General features: G+C 39.4%; 1 protein-coding gene across 10 annotated transcripts in view; it reads right to left on the reverse strand.

Moving 5' to 3' along the window:
* Window positions 1–2,948: 2,948 nt before the first annotated feature.
* Window positions 2,949–20,699, reverse strand: part of ctbp2a (C-terminal binding protein 2a) — a 416,986-nt gene continuing 399,235 nt past the window's right edge. For all 10 annotated transcript variants that reach the window (XM_028795274.2, XM_051922846.1, XM_028795272.2 and 7 more), the window contains 5 exons: window positions 17,896–18,110; window positions 14,278–14,408; window positions 10,701–10,828; window positions 6,313–6,430; window positions 2,949–4,976 (listed from right to left, as the gene is read on the reverse strand). In XM_028795274.2, coding sequence (XP_028651107.1) covers window positions 4,796–4,976; window positions 6,313–6,430; window positions 10,701–10,828; window positions 14,278–14,408; window positions 17,896–18,110 — 773 coding nt within the window. In that variant the 3' untranslated portion in view covers window positions 2,949–4,795. The remainder of the gene's footprint in view (window positions 4,977–6,312; window positions 6,431–10,700; window positions 10,829–14,277; window positions 14,409–17,895; window positions 18,111–20,699) is intronic.

Below are 20,699 nucleotides of genomic sequence, written 5' to 3' on the forward strand. Positions count from 1 at the left end.
TGTGCTTCACTTTACTGATCTGATTATCAGCCACTGAGTATCATTAAAAGACAAACTGTAGGAGAAGTCTCACTTCTTGTTGATGACACACAGTCAGAAGACGAGGACACAGAGTGCTGCTGTAGTACCCCCACTGTATCAGTGAGCGGGGGGCTGCCATTATTCCGGTGTGTAGTCTTCTCAGGCGCTTGTGGTTGTTCACCTGTGCCAAGTAAGCTCATTTTTTACAGAATTAGCAGACACGGGTTTCTTAACCAGATGAAATGACTCCACTCTTTGATCTCCGACTCTGTGCCATGTTTACATCCTCCATCCCATCTTAAAATGTGATTTACGTTGTTCTTGACCAGTGACCTACAAAATATGCAACCAGGTGACTTTTTTATATTCAAAAAATTAGTTGGCAGCTGTTTTTATTGCTGATTGCTATCAATGACTTTGCAGAAGTAAGTATGAATGTATCAACCATGGCGCTAGATGTTAGATAGTCTGATCTGGGTGTTGGGAAACCTTGTTAAACATTTCCATTGAGCGTCTCCAGTACTTGCTCAGTAACTGCCTGCTGGTCGACGGTACAATTAGCCGTTGCTTGGTGTATTAATGGGGTAGCTTTACCCCTACACGTCCTTACACTATCATAATGGCAAATTACACAGTAGGTGGGCAGACACTGTAAGGAAGAGAAGCGGAATATAAAGTGTTGGCCTTTTAAAGCTGCAACTGGTAACCTTTGAGACAAATTTGGAAATCCATCACCGCGCCTTTTACAGGCAAAGACTTAACAACAACCATCAACAGCAAACTAATTGAGCTGCCAAAATGAAACAAACACACAAGCAGTTCAATGGAGTCGTTACCTCTAAACAGACAAACGGTTAGACTTCTAGGTTCTTCTGAATCTCCATTACTATTTAAAAAATGTTTTTGTTGTCTATCAACCTTTGTCAGACGCTGTATGTGCAGGAGCGTTATTCAGCAACATTGAACCTTTTCCTCAATCATCCATCCATTTTCCAACCCGCTGAATCTGAACACAGGGTCACGGGGGTCTGCTGGAGCCAATCCCAGCCAACACAGGGCACAAGGCAGGAACCAATCCTGGGCAGGGTGCCAACCCACCGCAGGACACACACAAACACACCAAGCACACACTAGGGCCAATTTAGAATCGCCAATCCACCTAACCTGCATGTCTTTGGACTGTGGGAGGAAACCCACGCAGACACGGGGAGAACATGCAAACTCCACGCAGGGAGGAGCCGGGAAGCGAACCCAGGTCCCCAGATCACCCAACTGCGAGGCAGCAGCGCTACCCACTGCACCACCGTGCCGCCTCCTCAATCATTAATTGTGATTTATTTAGATGTTTTCAAACCAAGATCTGCCTTAAGAAATCTGACTGGGCCTGCCTTGGTTGGTCACAGCTGTAATTTGAAATTGTTTAAATGTGTATTACTTTCTAAATATAATAATGCCATTCTTTGAAAAATATTGATTTTTGGTGATTCCATTCAGCTGTAACCGCAACAGAACTGCAAAGCCTGAAGGACTTGCATTGACTGAAACACATGGGTTCGGCTTCCATGTGGATTGCGATGTTGCAGCCCCGTTTTGCTAACCCTTTGGGACGTCCGATATGGACTTGGCTCACTGAATCGATCCTTTCTGCTTAGATCTCCAGTATTGTATGTTGCTCATTTGTTTATTAGCTGTTTACTATGTTTATGGATTCATTACAATGAACTGAGACTGAACCGTTTACGTTGGTAGTATTTCATAGGTGAAGGCCAAGAGCCTCCTGCTGAAGTTATCAGTGGAAAAGAAAAGGCCTTTTAAAAAGATTGCCAAGATCTTAGCTGCTGCTTTACTCAAATGCTGCCATTTCTACCAATGCCTTCAGAGGGAAAGAGTTTACAACGGCACTCCCCTTTGGATACCAACGTTTTCTAAATGACAAGTTTCCATTCCATGTCTTTGATCAAACTTCACGGAGTGGAGATTTAAGAGTGCTGTACTCAATGAGGGTAAAATCCAAATTGTATAAATAATGTGTAATACACAACGAACAGACTGCCAGGATCAATGGGACTCCTGGAGCTGGGAGGCTGCACTGCTGCCCCCTTCATTGCTATTGGCCTGCAAATACACCTGTTTGCTAGTTGGCCCAGTCAGCCAGTCTTCTCTCTTTATTTAGCTGGTCTTTCATTTCTTTTGGTTTACCCTTAGACACAGTATTGTGAGAATTATTTTTACGATGAAGTTAGGAAAAAAAAAAAAAAATCTGTTTGCCACAGTGCTCAACTTTTGTAATATTAAAGGTGAACCTTCACCATTTTCTGTCTTGTAGCAGTTCTCTGTCACGTAGGAACTTTGAAAAAAAATAGCATGAAATGACGCAGTTGTTTTTGTATAAATAGGCAAAAACGCGTAGATTGGTGATGTCAGTGATGTAGTGTTGCTATCAGGGATGAAGAAATGTTGCGTTTCTGAGCTCTTCAACCCGCTCCATACTACACCACTGATGTCACCAGCCATCCGTTTCTGGTGATTTATAAGAAAACAGCTGCATTGTCCCACATCACGATTTTCTTCAAAGCTCCCACTGGAGTACTGTTTGCTGTTGAAAGGCAAAAACTTGTGACGGTTCCTCTTTAATTTTATCCTAGCATTGACGCTGACAAGCAGAGCAGACATGTGAGGTACGGGCAAACCAAAGTGCTGAAAGGCTGCAGCTCCTTCAGTGCTCATAGTTCATAACAGATTACATAAGCAGGATGATAAAAACCTTGAAATCCAACATAAAATAAACCCCCTAAATGACCCACAAGTCTCACCTATTTAAGCAGAAGTTGGTGGGGGTAATGCCTGGCCTGGCCTGACCTTGAGAAGCACTTCTTTAGCCCAGAAGTAAATGCTTGAATGAAATGAAACTCCACCAGCAACAAAGCTGACATCCAGAGAGTTTTATTACACTTGACCATGTGGAATAAAAATAACAGCAGAAATGTTTGTTCAGAGGTGGTCTGATAGGACAGTCGTCTGCTTTAGGGTGCCCTCCAATGAGATTGCAGTAGCAGCAGAAATCAGTAATTATGTGGAAAACTAAAATGTCTCACAATCTGTTCCATTAGTATGGCAAAAAGATATGACCTGAAAAAAGAAGTAGGAAATTGGTACAAACTGGGCGATGCCAAGCAGAGGTGGTAAATCCCCAAAACTTGTAAAGAAATAAGGCAGACAGGAACAAATCTTTGTTTGAAGAGAAAACCAGTTGATTTTAGAATTGTAGTTTTTTTTCTTTTTTTTTTATTGGAACTGCACTGGATGCTAAATGTCCACCTTGTACAATAAACAAACACAAATACTCACGAATAAAACCAAACGTACTGCTGGCAGCTGCTGCTTGCTATTGGTGGGGCACACACTGATGGCGCTGCTTTCTCCGAGTATACACTGATTTGTGCCCACGGGCCACGCTGGCCGGAGATAAAACAAAATGAAGGAAAAAAAGAGAAAGGAAAAATAAAAACAAAAAGAATGTTTCACAGAAGACTGAGTATAAGAACATTTAACTAGGTAATACAAATCTAACAGGACTCTCCAAAACTCTTTTAACATCTAACACAGGATGTTTTTTTTTTTAATATAAAAAATATTACAATGAAGAAACAAAGGTGAGGATTCTGAACCTGTTTTTTGTCTTTTTTCTTCATCATTATTATTTGTGTTTATCTTGTTCAGACAAATGTCAGGGGAAGAGAATATCTGCAAAAAGTGGTTTCCTGAGTCAAGAAGAAATCCAGTTGGGTCTGACCCTTTCCAGCCCAGATGTTCCACATATTAATATGAAGTATAACGTAAGCAGTCCTGTAGTTAGACTTGATCCCATATCTGTCCGCTTTTGGCAATAACGTGTCCTCATCAAAGGTGTGTTCCATTCCACTGGAAGGCCTCTACTGTTTGTCTGCTTGTCTTTTATTTTGTTACTGTGACCAACAGGAGCTCAAGTCCATCTTAGATCTCCCGGATTGCTGGAGTGATGCTTTCTACCATTGGAATGACTAACCTCCTTTTCGTTTTTAAATAAACTAATTCAGCTTTTATTGATAAGGGCCTCCCCTAGCATCCAATCGAGGATCCACGTCATTTGTGCTAAAACACGTCATGTTGTTCTCATAAATGGTATTTGAAAACACACAGACACACACACACACACACACACAAACACAACCCCTCACACTCTCCTACTTAAGGGACGATACATCCTGCTGAAGTTTTTGGTTCACACTTGGCAAGGATGGTCAGGAAAGAGTCAAAGGTCAGGTGGTCAACTGTTGCTGCACTGGATTCGGAGTATATTTTGTTCTTTTCCCAGATGTCTGATCTCTTTGTTTTTGGGAGGAAACAAAAGAAACACTCTTGTCTGTTTCTTTCTGTTTTGTTAATAAAAAGTTAATGAAAAATGCAAAACACATTAACTAACATGAGGACCGGGAAAAGGTTGATTAGAAATCAAAAGAACCCACAGCAATATTGTCAACATTCGCCCGAGTTCTGGAAGCAAGTTCTTCCATCACAGCTTGTGTATCTTTGCTTTTTTAGTGTGTGTAAAGGTAACACTGGACATCCAAAAAAGAAACGTCCAAAAAAACTGGCATTTAGTTGTTAAAAAAACAAACTGATATGCAACAAAGAAAAAGTACAAATTCACATTGCTGCTCCCAGTTGTGTGTATGTTGACGGATGTGTTTAACGTCTGTTTGGTCCCACTCATGTCACTGGCTCACTTCGGCTGCTATTGCTCAGTCAGATGCTCTCTGTTGTCCCCGTGTTTTGCCGGCTGGTTCGGTGATGGAGTCTGAGAGGGGTGTGTAACAGTTGGCAGGCTGTGAGGGACGGGCACTCCCCCAGGTACCATGCCTTCTATTGCCCCTGGAATTCCCCCAGGTGCCACTCCTACCACTCCAGGTGGGTACCTGGTAAAAAGAGAAGAAACATGAAATGATGTGGCATGTGCAGTTTTGGCTTTTCTTTAAAGCACTCTGCATTACTGACTGCCCATCTTCAATAGACTTACCCAGTGTGCTTATCTTCTACCGTAATCATCATTACCAGTTCAATGTCCACTTTCTGAGTTTACCACGCTGCCACGCTCCAAGGCTTTTTTCTTTAATCTGCTGGGCATCCCATTCTTTTCATATCATCTGCCACCACCTCCAAAAATGTTTTCTTTGACTTAATCTACCCCACCTTTACCTTGGTGCTTTTCTACCCTCAGTCATTCTCTGCCTCTCATTTCACATGCCCAAACCCCCTTAGTCTGTTTCTCTGCAGCACAACACTTCTCACCTCCACACCAAGTCTACCTTAACGCAGCAGCATTCACCTTTCTCTCCTTCTACAACACTCTACACATCCATCCAATCACAGTCACCTCTCTTCTTTCCAACTTTGCTTCATGCACTCCCTCGGTGGCCATGTTCTCACTCCCATAGTGCATACTACTACTCATACAGCTTTTATAAACTTTTTCCTTCAATGCTACAGTAGATAAAATCACAACACACTCTGCCATCATCACCTCTTGGAAAATGGCAAAATTAAGTTTTGTACTAGGATACTGCTTACCACTCACACTCTGTTAAGAGCAGCTATAGAGAAACAAGTTGGCTTTTCATATTTACAGCCTCCAAAAAGTGGAAGTCTCTCTTAAACCATCATGAAGCTCCAGGATTTTCAAAGTTAAAACTTGACTTGTTGTTGGACAAGGTATTAACTAAATGTAATTAAATTAACTAAACCTATTAACTAAACATTAATAAACTAATTAAATTAATAATACATTTAATTAGTTTTATTAATTATTACATTTAATTAGTGTATTAATTATTTATTAAATTAAATAATTTAATAAACTAATTAATTTGACTAATAACAATTAACTTTTTTATTAAATTAGTCATGGCTGAAATGTCTGTTTTGAATTAATTTTTTCCCCACTTGCCACACAAAGTTACATTATCTGTTCACCCATTGTTTAAGCACACTTCATTGACCAAATTATGAGGCTGACACTTACTCTGGCAATACTGTGCATAGGGCAGGAACCAGCAGTGAGTGGAGCATCGGCCCTTTTTGGCTCACATCTCCTGGACTTCCCAGTTGAGATGGAGTGTAACACTGCTTATGCGTTTTGGCGACAAGCGGATGAGTTGGGAATTGATCGCATGTCCCTGGGAATTTTAGACTATAGCTCTAACAACGGCACCGTGCCATCTTGAACTTGAAAACAAACCAAACCTACTGTCCTACCTGTAAGCGGCCCCATTGAGCTCTGGATGAACAACTTGCTGATCCATCACTGACCACGGTGTAGTGGTGACAAAGAATTCTTTGTTGACGCAGTTTCTGAGACTGTCTGGGATTCGACCTAAAAATGACAGAATCCAAAGACATTTAATTTAAACTCTAAATTACAAGACACTTCCATTACTTGAACAGGTGAAGATAAGAGATAAGAAGAGGCCTGCCATAACTTGTCAGTATGTTGTAGTGTAGGATCTAGCTGGAAAAGGAAGGTTCATGTTGGAGAGGGTGGTATGGGAGCGTCGGGCCCGTATATGATAGTTAAAAGTACACTACTTTGCCAGTGTAAATGAACAGACTCTTAAATTCTGTGTATAAAAACAGCAAAGGAGGGGAATCAGTGCGTCCTCTGTGTTAAATATGGGACATTTGTAGAGGTCAGAGAAACCAGAACTTGACAGGATTGCCCAACTGTCTCTCACAAGGAAGGCTAAGCCTGTTAATATTTGCTGAAGGCCCTGTGGAGGCAGGTATCCAACAGGCTCCATCCCTGCTGATTCCTTAGCACATACAGAGACCCTCTGATCTTGGGAGGTAATTCCAGGGCATGACTAGAAACATGCACAGACAAAAAGTTCTAAAAAGCCACCCCTGAGTCAGAAGCTACCTGAGTGTAGATCTGGGAAGAGAACTGGGTGCAAAAATGGAGGGGTGGACAGGGTCTGAGAGCAAACAGCAGAGCCAGGAGGTAAAGGGAGCCATTGAGGCACAATTAGGGTGAGCAGCCTGACTTATCAGTCAGAGACTTGAAGCCATGCTAGGAAGGCCCAAAAGGGCACTAGGGGATTGTTGTCTTGTCGTTTATGCTTATCTTATATCCTCTGATGTACTGATGTTTTTCCTGCTTTTATTTTGTAATGAAAACTCTTCTGTTTGTTGTTTGGCCTCATATGTCTTATTCTAGATGAAGATGCTACAAGTGTGTCCTGCCTTCACCCATCCTGTTCCAAAGTTGCTACTTTCAGTCTATCCATTTTGCAGGACTCTATGTAAAGTGAACTTGCATTTATTCAAGAAGGGCAGAGGCACAAAGGAGAGGTAACAGCTGGCCCCCATTTTACATATCCCCCTTGGACAGTGAAACACTTCTACAATTCTTTGTGTACACAAGTCAAAAAGCATTAAGTGTTCCTCACTGGTGCACTGTGGTCCTGGAAAATGTGATGGAGCTTTTCCTCAAGCATTCTTGTGTCCTTCTTATGATAAGAAGATCAAAATGTCTCACCACATTCCATGTTTTGGATGCTTGAGCCGTCTAATGTTTTTAATTCTCTCTAAAACTGCTTCTTACTTACTTATAAAAACGTTTGATTTTCAGACCCATAGTGAGGCATGTCTGGAATGTGTGCTGATTCGAAGGAATGTAGTGGCACCAATTTACAGCACAGTAGTTGGCTTGTTTTTAGTAACTCTCTATATATAAAAGAAAATCCTGGAATGGAAAGCAATTGCAAGGCTACGATACGTGATAATCTCGAAAGACAATTTAAAGAGATTGTTATTTTCTTGTGAATTGTTACATATGCTGCTGTCCTTTTTGCTACGGCCCTGGGACAAACTCTTGGCACCAAGTCTCATGTTTACGGTCCCCGCGAGACGCACCGTGGCAAGTCTCCTTGGTCTCGCGGGGACCGTAAACATGAGACTTGGTGCCAAGAGTTTGTCCCAGGGCCGTAGCAAAAAGGACAGCGGCATATGTAACAATTCACAAGAAAATAACAATCTCTTTAAATTGTAGATTGCCTGCCTAAGGTAAAGTCATCCCTGATGAATGGGGACGTGGAAATGAGGGGTCCTTTCATCGGATTAGTGCTATTTCAGATGTGGAATGGCAAAATGGGGGAGGCAGCTTGATGAATGAGGTCTCCAGGACTTAAAACAAATCCAAATCATATTATGTGATATCATCTAATGTGAAATTCTACTCTGTACTTCTAGAATTTTTATTTTTATACTGTATTGCGGATTTATTCTGTTCTATGTATTGTACTATATTGTATTGACCCCCTTCTTTTTGACACCCACTGCACGCCCAACCTACCTGGAAAGGGGTCTCTCTTTGAACTGCCTTTCCCTAGGTTTCTTCCATTTTTTCCCTACAAGGGTTTTTTTTGGGAGTTTTTTCTGGTCTTCTTAGAGGGTCAAGGCTGGGGGGCTGTCAAGAGCCAGGGCCTGTTAAAGCCCATTGCGGCACTTCTTGTGTGATTTTGGGCTATACAAAAAATAAATTGTACAGTGGAACCTCGGTTCACGACCATAATTCGTTCCAAAACTCTGGTCGTGAACCGAAGCAATTTGCCCCATAGGATTGTATGTAAATACAATTAATCCATTCCAGACCATACAAACTGTATGTATATATATATATATATATATATATATATATATATATATATTTTAGTTTTTAAGCACAAATATAGTTAATTATACCATAGAATGCACAGCGTAATAGTAAACTAAATGTAAAAACATTGAATAACACTGAGAAAACCTTGAACAACAAAAAAAACTAACACTGCAATAGTTTGCGCTATAGTGCTAGGAACCGCTCGCTAAAAACACTTTTTTTTTAATGAGTTTTAAGCACAGGGGAAAAAATGAACATTTCAAAAATCCGTAATTTAATAAACTACCAAGAAAAGTAACATTGCAACAATGCAGGCAACGAACCGATCACTGTAAACAGAACCGAAAACAAAAACAAGCCTTCTCTACCTTATGCGTTCCTCCCTCTCTCACACCTGTGTGTGTGTGTGTGTGTGTGCGTGCGTCTCTCTTTTGTGAGCCTGGAGAGCCTGTGTGTGTGCGCGCGCCTCTCTCGACCGCTCCTGTGTGTATGCGCGTCTGTGTCTCTCTGTCTTGCGCTGCCTGTGTGTGTGCGCCTCTGTCTCTCTCTTGTGCGTCTGTCTCTCTCACGCTGCCTGTGTGGGTGTTGCGTGCTCTCGCGCTCTCTCTTGCTCGCTGCACAGGAAATGCACAGGGAGAGACTGAACAGGTACAAACCGAAAGGGAAACTGGCTTGTTCGTATACCGAGTGTGTGGTCGTGAACCGAGGCAAAAGTTTGGCAAACTTTTTGGTCGTAAACCAATTTGTACGTGTACCGAGACGTTCGTGAACCGAGGTTCCACTGTATTCTATATCCGGTAAACCAAACATAGGGGTTGGTGAGCGAAGCGAGCAAGGGGCGGAGCCCCCTAGTATTTCTTAAAAAATAACTGAGGCAGCAGTGGCCACAGCACCAATCTGTGTAGGATCCCACTCCTTGCATACGAGCCTGTTATGTTTCTACACTCTGTAAGCTCTCGCAAGGTTAAATTCCTGACTTTGGACACAAAATATGAAGTGTCCTATTGTTACTAAATGAGCTGTGGTATTGTCATAGTGACTGTCTTTGAACAGAATAGCTGCTTTTGTGTCATGTTTCTTACCATTTTTATTATCAAATACACAATGTCTATGTGAAAGGAAAGACAAAGAAAGATGACATTCAGGTAGGTTTGTACATAATGCAAAAAGCATCTACTTCTGCTACCATGCCTGTCTGTTTCTCCACGTGAAACAACTCCACTCTCAGTGGACTTGTATTTTTGAAATCTGGCACACTTATTCTTTAAAAAAAAGTTAAGAAAATTTAATTTATTTGATTTTATTTTAAACGGAGCCTGTTGTACACTTTTTTCAAATTTTAAAAGCTCTCACTGAAAAGCATTGACAATTTTTAAAACTTTTTTTATCCTAAAAAAAGAAACATCCTATGCAACGTATGAATTAGTTTACTGTTTAAAATTCTCCTTGTGAGAGTTCACCTCAACTTTTATATTTTGTGTATTTTCCTTTTTACTCATTTGATAGTCGTTCTTGACGGGAAAACTGATTGCTAGTACAAGTTAGTGGGACATACAGTACATATGAGAGCAACTTGTGCCTGGTACTGCTTTTGTCACACCAGCTCACTTCTCCTGCTGCTTGAAATAGTACCAGGTACGTTATATGATCTCTGTGACTGTAAAATATAAAAGATGCAAGCAATACAATAAGTTCCCCAAGTGTGACTGTGACTCATTATACTAAAGAGAATAAACATTAACTGTGTTTACGTTACGATTGTATTACTGCAAATTGTAATAATTTAGTACTTCTCGGACATAATAATTTATTAGCAAAGCACTGCAATGACTTGCTGTCCAGCTCAATTTGCTGTAACAATTGTACCTTGAGACTACAACACAGAGTCTGACTTTCATTCAGGTGCTTCTTTAAAAATGTTACACTTAAAGAATTTGAACTCCAATTATGTAACCCAGTTTCCCATGGCAAAAAAGAAAGTGCATACCAGTGATGGCTCTCCTGATCTCTGTGGCGGCGGCTTCTCTCATTTCCAGTGATGCCTGCTCACTATACCAGGCAGTGTGCGGTGTACAAATTAAATTAGGAGCATCTTTCAGGGGTCCTTGGGCAAAGCTGAAAAGAAATGAGAAAACATGTCACGTTTCTCACTGCAAGGGTAGTCCCAACTAAAGTCAACGAGGAAGGAAAAGTAAAAGACATAATGAGAAACTCCATTTTTCATGACTAAGCAATAGTCTTGATTTTGGTATTGGCTTCAACTGAAAACTCTAAATTACATCTAGCATGAAATTAGAGATGTCATGAACCAGAACAGAATAGTTTGTGCCAGAGCCAAAGCAGAAGAAATGGCAAAGACAAAACAGGATGGTGGTCATTGGCAAAGTCCAAACTCAACTGAAAATTCATCATAAGGTACAAATGTAGAAAAGGCTTGGCGTGTAAATAAAATGAGCGATTCTTTACAAGAACATGTTTCAAAACCTTACAAAAAATGAAACTATTTTATAAGAAAACTTGCTTATTTAAATAATAACAATTACTCATAAAAATCATATTTATTGGGAAGGCAGGTCTACTCAAAGCCACACAGGAAATTTAACAAATAAAAGAAGACCATTCAGTCCATCAAGCTCATTTGTTTAGCTAATAGAAAAGCAGTCCCGCTATCTAAACGTGACACTTCTTAAAGGTTGTCCACAACTCTGTTAATGGGTCAAAATACTTTGGTAAATGGATGAAAAAATAAAGACTATGAATATATAAAGGAAATTGCCACTTTCTATTTCTGTTCTGCAGTTTTAAGTATCAAATCATTACAATGTCACTGCATTTACACAGCTTAAGAAGGAACAACCCGAAAGGTGAAGCCAAGACATTTGTGTTGGCAGAATAGGATGGTGGTTCTTCTACTGTACCAAAAAACATGGACTGGAAGGTTTAAGTTTATACTCCTTAGCCCACCTGAGAAACAGTATGCTGGGGTGCGATGATACAAGAAATTGTCTAGGGTGTATCACTTTGGTAGGGGTAAAAGGACAGAAATTGCTCAAGGCTCAGGCAGTCTGTAAAAATAAAATGTCCATTTTCATGAAGTTTGCCTTGCTCAACAGGCTCAAAGAAAGGCAGGAGGGAGCTCTTAAATTATAATAATAAAAAAAAAACACGCCTTCTGCTGCCTTTGTGTGGGAAACGACTGCTAAAGGCTCAGGTGAATGCAAGACTGCAGTTGTGATGTCTCAATAGCACATAATAAGCACAGGGGACAACAGGAAAACTGTCACTAAAAACAAAATAAAACATACAAAAAAAGTGATACAGAAACAGACTATCATTTGTTATGGGATGATGATCTGCGCACATCAGCTGAGTCTGAGAGTCAAAATGCCAGTTTTAGGTCCTAAAAGTTGGTGGCGTTTTTTCACTGTTTTTATTTTATTCTGGGTCCCAGGCCTCATGACACTGCAGTGCTGTGACACATTTTGATATGCTGACAGTGTTTAGGACTTTTCAGTAGTGGAATTTATATAAAGAAAAAAAACAACAACAACCTGACACTTGAGGGTGCTCTTGCTTTTGAAAGATACTCATAGCGAAGTTTTCATTTTAACAGTGGATCCTCTAATCACAGCTACAGCTAAACCAGTACTATACATCAGTCTTCAGCTAATTGATTTTGTGATTCCTCAAGTTTGCATTTCTTTTTATCTATATACTGTATACAAGTTAAGGGCACATTTTATAAATTCGTAATTAATCTCTTTAGCCAGACTTGCACAATATTCTTATTTTTTTAACCTGAAAATACCTGCTTCTCTCAGTCGTGCAGTGCAATTTACGCTTTACCCTATTCCCTTGCCTTGCTTCATAGGATTTTTTTTTCCTGCCATCTTCCATTTTCAGCAAAGTACTCCTTGTTTGTTTCTGTAGCATGCCATCGCAAGGCTAAACTGTAGCAGCAGGAGTTTGCATTAGCCTGGGACTGTGTTCCTGCCTTTCTCTTAATTCTGTCTGCATATAACCTAGCTCCCTGTGCACGCCAACACTGGCTGCAATAAAATGGTTAAAAAAAACAAGTGCAGTGTTCTGTCATTTTACTGCACACAATGAAATGTAAAAAAATTAAAAATCAAGAAGACATGCATGAGCATCTTTGTCAATCAGAGGTTTTTAAAAGAAATCCCAACATGAAGCTGGTTCAGTGTTACTGCATTAGCAAAAAGTAATAAACATTTGTGCATTGAAAAATCAGCATGAAGATCATGTATCAGCTTGTGGTTTTACTCCCCAAAGTCCCTGGGCTAATGTGGCTACAAGAGCATCTTGTGGTTACAAAACATCAACCTACCATGAAATAAGAAGCATTTACCACACATATGTTCAGAAATGATGGAGACAGCAGAGTTAAAGTGTTTTACCATATTTTAGTGATTTCACTACTGCTCATCTTTATTGTGCAGACATACCATTAAGTTCCAAAAATGTTTTTTATTAAAATACTTCCCTTCTTTTATAGGTGTTGACCAATATAAACAATTTCAAAACCTTTCATGTTAAAAAGTATTGTATTTTCCTCATGTTACCTTAAAATGAAATATGTCTGCTATATTAACTTTCTGTTTTTCTCTTATAAGTAAATATATATTATATATAAAATAGATATATATATAATATATATAAGTAAATCTGTAAGCTGTTTGTTTGTTTACCAATCACACAAAAATGGATAAACCAATTTCAGTATTTTTTTTGCATGTGTATTGTCGCAGGTCCAACTTAAAACAAAGGCTACAGGGCATATCAGGAATAGGAGTTCTAATGGGAGGAGGCAAACCAAAAGCTGGCGATTTTGCTGGTGTTGATGGAAGGACACCTTCAGTGTGCACAGAGTTTTCTAGTAGCCAATGTGGAATCTCACCTAAGACCACAGATAGACCACTTTTACCTCGATTACAGTAATTTGTATAACAGTTTTATTGTCTTGAGTTGAGTACAACTTTGTCTCATTTTGTGTTTTATTTAGACATATTTGAATTTCTAAAAGACTAGGCCTCAAATAAACATCAGTCAGGTAGCCAAAAAAAAAATAATGAAGGTTTCTGCCCATGAACCTTATTATACATGCCAACGAATACCACACATCATGTGCTACATATTGCAAATTGTTATATGGCTTACTGTGATTACAATGCATATTATGATTTTTAACACATTCTTAATGAAATTTCAACTTTTGTCACATGGAGGCTGAAATCAAGAAAAAAAAATTCCTGATATTTTTTTAACTTTTAATATAGATTTTGTTACCAATATGCAAGTAAAACCAAATGCATTGTTTTTAGGAAAAAAACTTTCATGACTCTGAGCTAGACATGTTCTACTGCAATCTCAAATTGTACACAGCTTGATAGAAATATGCAACTCACTTTCAACACTGAAACTAAAACCCAACATCTTATGAACTACCAGAAGCCTCAGACCTTTTACAATTAATCTGTCCTTCTTTAAAATTATAACTGATCCCCCCCCTCCCCCCAAAACATCTTAGCTATTCAAAGTCTCACCTAAAAGGTTCAGTTTCATGCACGTCTAGTGCTGCTCCACGTATCCTTCCTTCTTTCAAAGCCTGGGCCAAGGCCTTCTCATCCACAAGCCCTCCTCGTGCAGAGTTCACCAGGAAAGCACCTTGTCTCATCTGCAGCAGGATAATGAGAAGAGGTGAAATACCAGTTGAAAAGCCAAAATGTTGTAGCTATGTTAGTGGGTAGTTGAGAAATTTTTCTTTTGCACATATGTAATCATGCAAATTAAGAAAATACCTATGAAAAATAAATTAGAATCAAACTCGGGTACCCCTTTACACCATCCATTTTATATTCCTCTTCTTACCCAGATTGGAGTCATAGGAAGATGATGCCAAATCCTTGCAGCATCCAGAACATGATGTGAACCAACCCCAGAAACGGCGCCTGGCCTTACTGTGCACACCTACCTCTACACTCACATGGGTGCATCTGGAATTAGGTTTAAATCATTTGCTTGGGATATTATCTTGGAGTGCCTTCATTTATTTTAATTAAAATTACATGTTGTTAGGCAATTACTTAAATATTTAATTTTGTCCCTAATTCATTAATCCTTCAATATGCTATATTCAAAACATCAACTAAAAAGAAAAATTATGACATGCAGTATTATAAAGGGTGCATGGGTAAATAATTTAATCCAAATTTTATTTTATAATAAATATTTTATTCACATTAAAGGAATACTGATATTTTTTTAAATTATATTTTTATAAGTTTTCCACCCCATGTAGTTTGTAGTGTTGGCCAAGTCAAATTTTTCATCTCAAGTTTTCATGTTTTAGAATGGAGAGAAAAAACTTGTGATGTAACAGAAGTCAGTTGTGATCAATGCTGTACAATGGCAAATGATGTAAAAAAAGTCCATGGAAAAACAAAATCTCACATTACTTGTGCTACAACATCCACAAGTCAGTTACCCTGTCAAATGCTCAAAATGTGCAGAATGCATGCTTTTATGCTAAAATAATGTTAAGTATATACTTCCAGATTAATTGGTGCATGCCATAAATGGAAAACTAAAGCCTCATGGGAATGACTTTTTGATCTGAGGACCTGCCTCTCTCCCCCTCATTCGTTGGTCAAGAGTCCTATCTTCAGTTTAAAAAAGTCATTCCCTTGAGGCTTTAGTTTACAGTTTATGATGTGCCCAGATTATGCTGAAAGTATATTTATTTAAATTCGATGGCTACTGAGCATGGACAGCCTGCTTCAAATCATCCCATAGATTTTCGATGATATTCAAGTCAGGGGACTGTGACGGCCATTCCAGAACATTCTACTTCTCCCTCTGCATGAATGCCTTTATAGATTTCGAACTGTGTTTTGGGTCATTGTCTTGTTGGAATATCCAACCCATGCGTAACTTCAATTTTGAGACTGATGCTTGAACATTATCCTGAAGAATTTGTTGATATTGGGTTGAATTCATCTGACCCTCGACTTTAACAAGGGCCCCAGTCCCTGACCTAGCCACACAGCATGATGGAACCTCCACCAAATTTGACAGTAGGTAGCAGGTGTTTTTCTTGGAATGCGGTGTTCTTCTTCCGCCATGCAAAGCGCTTTTTGTTATGACCAAATAACTCAATTTTTTGTCTCATCAATCCAAAGCACTTTGTTCCAAAATGAATCTGGCTTGTCTAAATGAGCATTTGCATACAACTAGCGACTCTGTTTGTGGCGTGAGTGCAGAAAGGGCTTCTTTCTCATCACCCCACCATACAAATGTTCTTTGTGCAAATTACGCTGAATTGTAGAACGATGTACAGATACACCATCTGCAGTAAGATGATCTTACAGGTCTTTGGAGGTGATCTGTGGGTTGTCTGTAACTATTCTCACAATCCTGCGCATATGCTGCTCCTGTATTTTTCTTGGCCTGCCAGACCTGGGTTTAACAGCAACTTAGCCTGTGGCCTTCCATTTCCTGATTACATTCCTTACAGTTGAAACTGACAGTTTAAACCTCTGAGATAGCTTTTTGCAGCCTTCCCCTAAACCAGCGTTTCTCAATTTTTAAGTATTTGCGACCCGAGTTTTCGTAACAGTTTTAAACGCGCCCCCCCCCAACATTTTTTTGAAAGGAGCCCACTAATATCAATTTGTCCTTTTTTAATTAATGATATATTATAGATGCATATTTTATTATACCTACTTAACAATTATTGACATTTATCTAACTTTATATTTATTTTTCTAGTATCAGAATGTAATTTAAGTTAATTTGTTTTGGTTTCAATCGATGTATTTTTCATATTTTCGATTCTTGTTTTCTTTTTTGCACATCTTTGCACCCCCCTTTATGTTACTTGGCGCCCCCCTAGGGGGGCCCGCCCCACAGATTGAGAACCACTGCCCTAAACCATGATACTCAACAATCTTTGTTTTCAGATCTTTTGAGAGTTGCTTTGAGGATCCCATGCTGTCATTCTTCACAGGAGAGTCAAAGGGAAGCACAACTTGCAATTGACCACCTGAAATACCTTTTCTCATGATTGGACAGACCTGTCTATGAAGTTCAAGGCTTAACGAGCTAATCCAACCAATTTGGTGTTGCAAGTAGTCAGTATTGAGCAGGTGCATGCATTCAAATCAGCAAAATTACAAGGGGACCCACATTTTTGTACAGCCAGTTTTTCACATTTGATTTCACTTCATACAACTAAATACTGCTTCACTAAAAATCTTTGTTCGGAAAACACCCCAGTACTCAGATGTTCCTAGGAAATGAAAGACATACCACTGTTATCTTTTTTGTTGAAAGTAAATTATTATGCAGGCTGGGAAGGGTTCCCAAACTTTTTCATATGACTGTAAATGAGAGATTTCAATTTTTGATTCTCAATATATTTGGAAGCTTTTCATTATAGGTTTTGAGTGTGGACTGATGGGCAAGAATGGCAAATATATCCATTTAAAGTGAAATCTGCAACACAATAAAGCGAAGGGATCCAAATATTTTTTGATTCCACTATGCAATATAACTTGCTCTTGAGAAATGTAAAGAAATATATTTCTGTGGAGTTTTACTTCCATTGTTTTTCCTACTGTGATAACTGGCCCGGACACAGACAGGCAGACATCGTTAGTTCACCCAACACACGTTTATTTACACTATATACAAAATGAAGTGCCACACACAACCCCAAAACTCCCCCAAAGTCCAGGCCTCACAATGCCTCTCTTTCTCTGGTCCACCTCCACTCCTCTCCTCCATGCTTCAGGTGCCTCCCAATTAACTTCCGCTGGCACTCTCAAGTGTGGCGGAAGTACCGGCTGCGCACCCGGAAGCACTCTGGGTGTCCCTGGCGGTCACCACAGGCCCCTATAGGGTTGAGCTTCTAAGCTCTGTTCCCATGCTCCCCAAAGCCACCAGGGCAGTCACCCCCTCGTGGTCTGGAGGAGGCGTAAGCCCTCCTCCAGTCCTCTTGGGCGTCCCGGCTGAGTACCACCCCCAGCCACTCGCCACACTACCCATTATGTTCAGTAATGCACTCTCTACTTGCTTTTTTCGGTGAAGTACTAACAAAATAAACTAGCCAAATAACGTGTAATGGAAATGAAATGAAAGAAATGGTACACTTAAGCATTTACCTGTTTGATAGTGAAGTCGTTGATTAAGTGATGGTTGTGCTCATTGAGATTGCAGTGCAGTGAGACGCAGTCACTCTGATAAAGTAGGTCCTGTAGAGTGTAGACCCGCTGAACTCCCAGGGATCGCTCCAGGCCATCTTGCAAATAGGGATCATAGAAGATTACATTGAAGCCAAACACCTTGGCTCTAACTGCAACTGCTTGCCCAGTGCGACCTGTGGAAATATTAGAATATTATTCTGGTCAGACTGTGTTACCATTAATATTTGTAAACCATTGCTGGTATCTATGAAAAAAGTGACTTCCTAGAGAAATAACATTTGTGAGCCATCTCAACAAAGCAGAAGCTGTAAAACTGAAGCTAATATCTTTGCAGTTGTATAGTGTAGATCTGCAGTGTTGTGATCACACATGATAACAAAGCCAGTCCAAGGTTTAAGCAGTCTGAAGCTACTTAATGTGAACTTAATTATTCAAACAAATAAATTACAATTAAAATTTATCCATTTGTTTTCTGAACCTACTTATTCTAGGTTCAGCACTGGGTGTACGGCAGATGTTCAATGTTTGAACCGGAATGCCAGTCCACTGTACAGCACATCTACACTCACTCACACAAGACCAGCAGTTAACTCAAAAGCCATGTCTTTGGGATCCAAGAGGTAAAATGAACTACATGGAGGAAACCTACACAAAGACAAGGAATGTTAGCAAAATCTACCTAATCAGTGACTAGGCAATCACTTGGCTATATCACCATCATTCAACTACAATAAGCATTTAGTTGTTTAAATTTTTCAATTTAGAAATATTTAATTACAATATACACTTCAAAAGGGAGCTACGCAATGGACTGGCGACTTATTAAGAACGGATTCCTGCATTAAGTGGATTTGAAAATGTTATGTTGCTTCAAGAAAAAACTTTGAAGTTTCTGATGAAAACATGACATCATATAAATACTGTTGTATGTTTTGTTGCTGCTTATTCCTAACAGACCATCATACTATTCTATCTTGGAGCTCATCGTATTACCATATATGGATGACAATGATTGGGGAGGGGGTTATGGTGGCAGAATTGTTAGTGCAGTTGTCTCAAAGATCCACTAGTTTGGGTTTGAATGCCGTGTCTAGTTGGTGTCCTTGTAGGTTTTTCTCCTGGTACTCCAGTGTTAGGTTATCTGCAGGTTGGTCTCTTGTGAATGGGCAGTAGATGGCTCAAAACTGATCCCTGCCTTATTCCTGATGCTGCTATGATAGGGTCCGGCGGCCCATGCAACTTGTGTGAGAATGTTATGTTAATGCACACATAACAGCTTTCAAATTCCCCCTGTCACCGATTCTTCATTCACTCTGAGAAGACCCTAGAATAAAACTAGATGGTATTTTACAGCTACTGTACAAAGCATGGAATCATGTGATGACACATGTTCTCTATGGTAGTTCTTTCAGTGCTTGAGTAACCCTTGGTGCGTGTTAACTGTACTAAATTGCTGGTATCTTTTTTTTCTGTTTCCTTTAAACTAGAATAACTTAAATCTTAGTGTTTACATGCATTTGGAAAAAAATGGGCAATAATTTTGCTGTGAGTGATTTTTAATTTTAAAAACTTAATCCACTGCAAGGCCTCAGTCATCTGTAATGGAATATATTAACCTGTTTGTAACAGTTTTGACCTCATGCAGTTAGTGCCAAGTGTAGATGTAGAACAATAGTAAGTGTTTGACTCTCTGATAATCAAATCTAAAACTTTTCAAAAACATGACAGCAAAACCTTTCTCTAGAGTTAATCAAGGAGAAGTACACCCCTTCTTCAGATATCTCCATCTTCATCTTACCTGAAGAAGGGGCCAGAGCTGCCTCTAAAGCTTGCATATTGAAATCTTTTTAGTTAGCCAATAAAAGTGTAATTTTGTTTGACTTCTCATTGCATCCATAATGGTGTATACTGTACAACTCCCTAGTCCTAGTGTTAATCATAAAACACAGAGAAAAATCCACCTTACATTCATTCATTTTTAAATTCAAGAAAATTGAATTCAAATGTTCATTTTCAAATCCCACTTAATCCAAACACAACGTCAGAGAGGTTGAGCCTATCCTATCAGTGATGAGTGGATGGTGGCTGCCGGTCCAGGGTGGAACGCCAGTGCACAGATGTAATGACTGAGAAGGACAGCTTTTGAATTCATTGATGATGGAAAAAATAAGCTCACTGTATATACAGTAAGAGCTGTTTATTTTGAAGGCATACTACAAATTCACACTATATATATGTGGCTGGTTGAAGTGATCTTTTTTCATTCATTTAGATATTTTGCTCTTAATTTTATTTATTCATCTCTCTCTCTCTTTGCTGTAACTTGCTTATAGGTTGTGGGTGGCAGTTTTGGAGTAACAATGCAGATGCTTACTATTATTGGCTGGGAACGATTCTAAAACAAAAAATTAAATTTTGAGAAAATGAAAAAACATTAACTCAATTTTTAAAGTTTTTTACTTCATTCATATTAAACATTTTTGCTTAAGCAGAGAGAAATGTAAACAGCTATCGTCCACAACAGGAAGATCCTGTAAAACATTCTCACTTGAGACACCGTGTGCAAATTAGAATCAATCATGCTTTTAAGCACTCAAGGTCTCCTTCAGAATCAGTGGTCTTTTATCAGCAATATCATCGAGAGCCAGATGAACTCCTCAAGAAGGAGCCACATTACAGACCTCTCTGCCAAGACTTGCTATTCTGCCATAAGGAAGGGAGGATTTGTTACAAACTGCATCCAGCCAGGGAAGAAAGAACAG

The sequence above is a fragment of the Erpetoichthys calabaricus genome, chromosome 2 (assembly GCF_900747795.2).
Source record: "Erpetoichthys calabaricus chromosome 2, fErpCal1.3, whole genome shotgun sequence".
In the NCBI taxonomy this organism is placed as follows: Eukaryota; Metazoa; Chordata; class Cladistia; order Polypteriformes; family Polypteridae; genus Erpetoichthys; species Erpetoichthys calabaricus.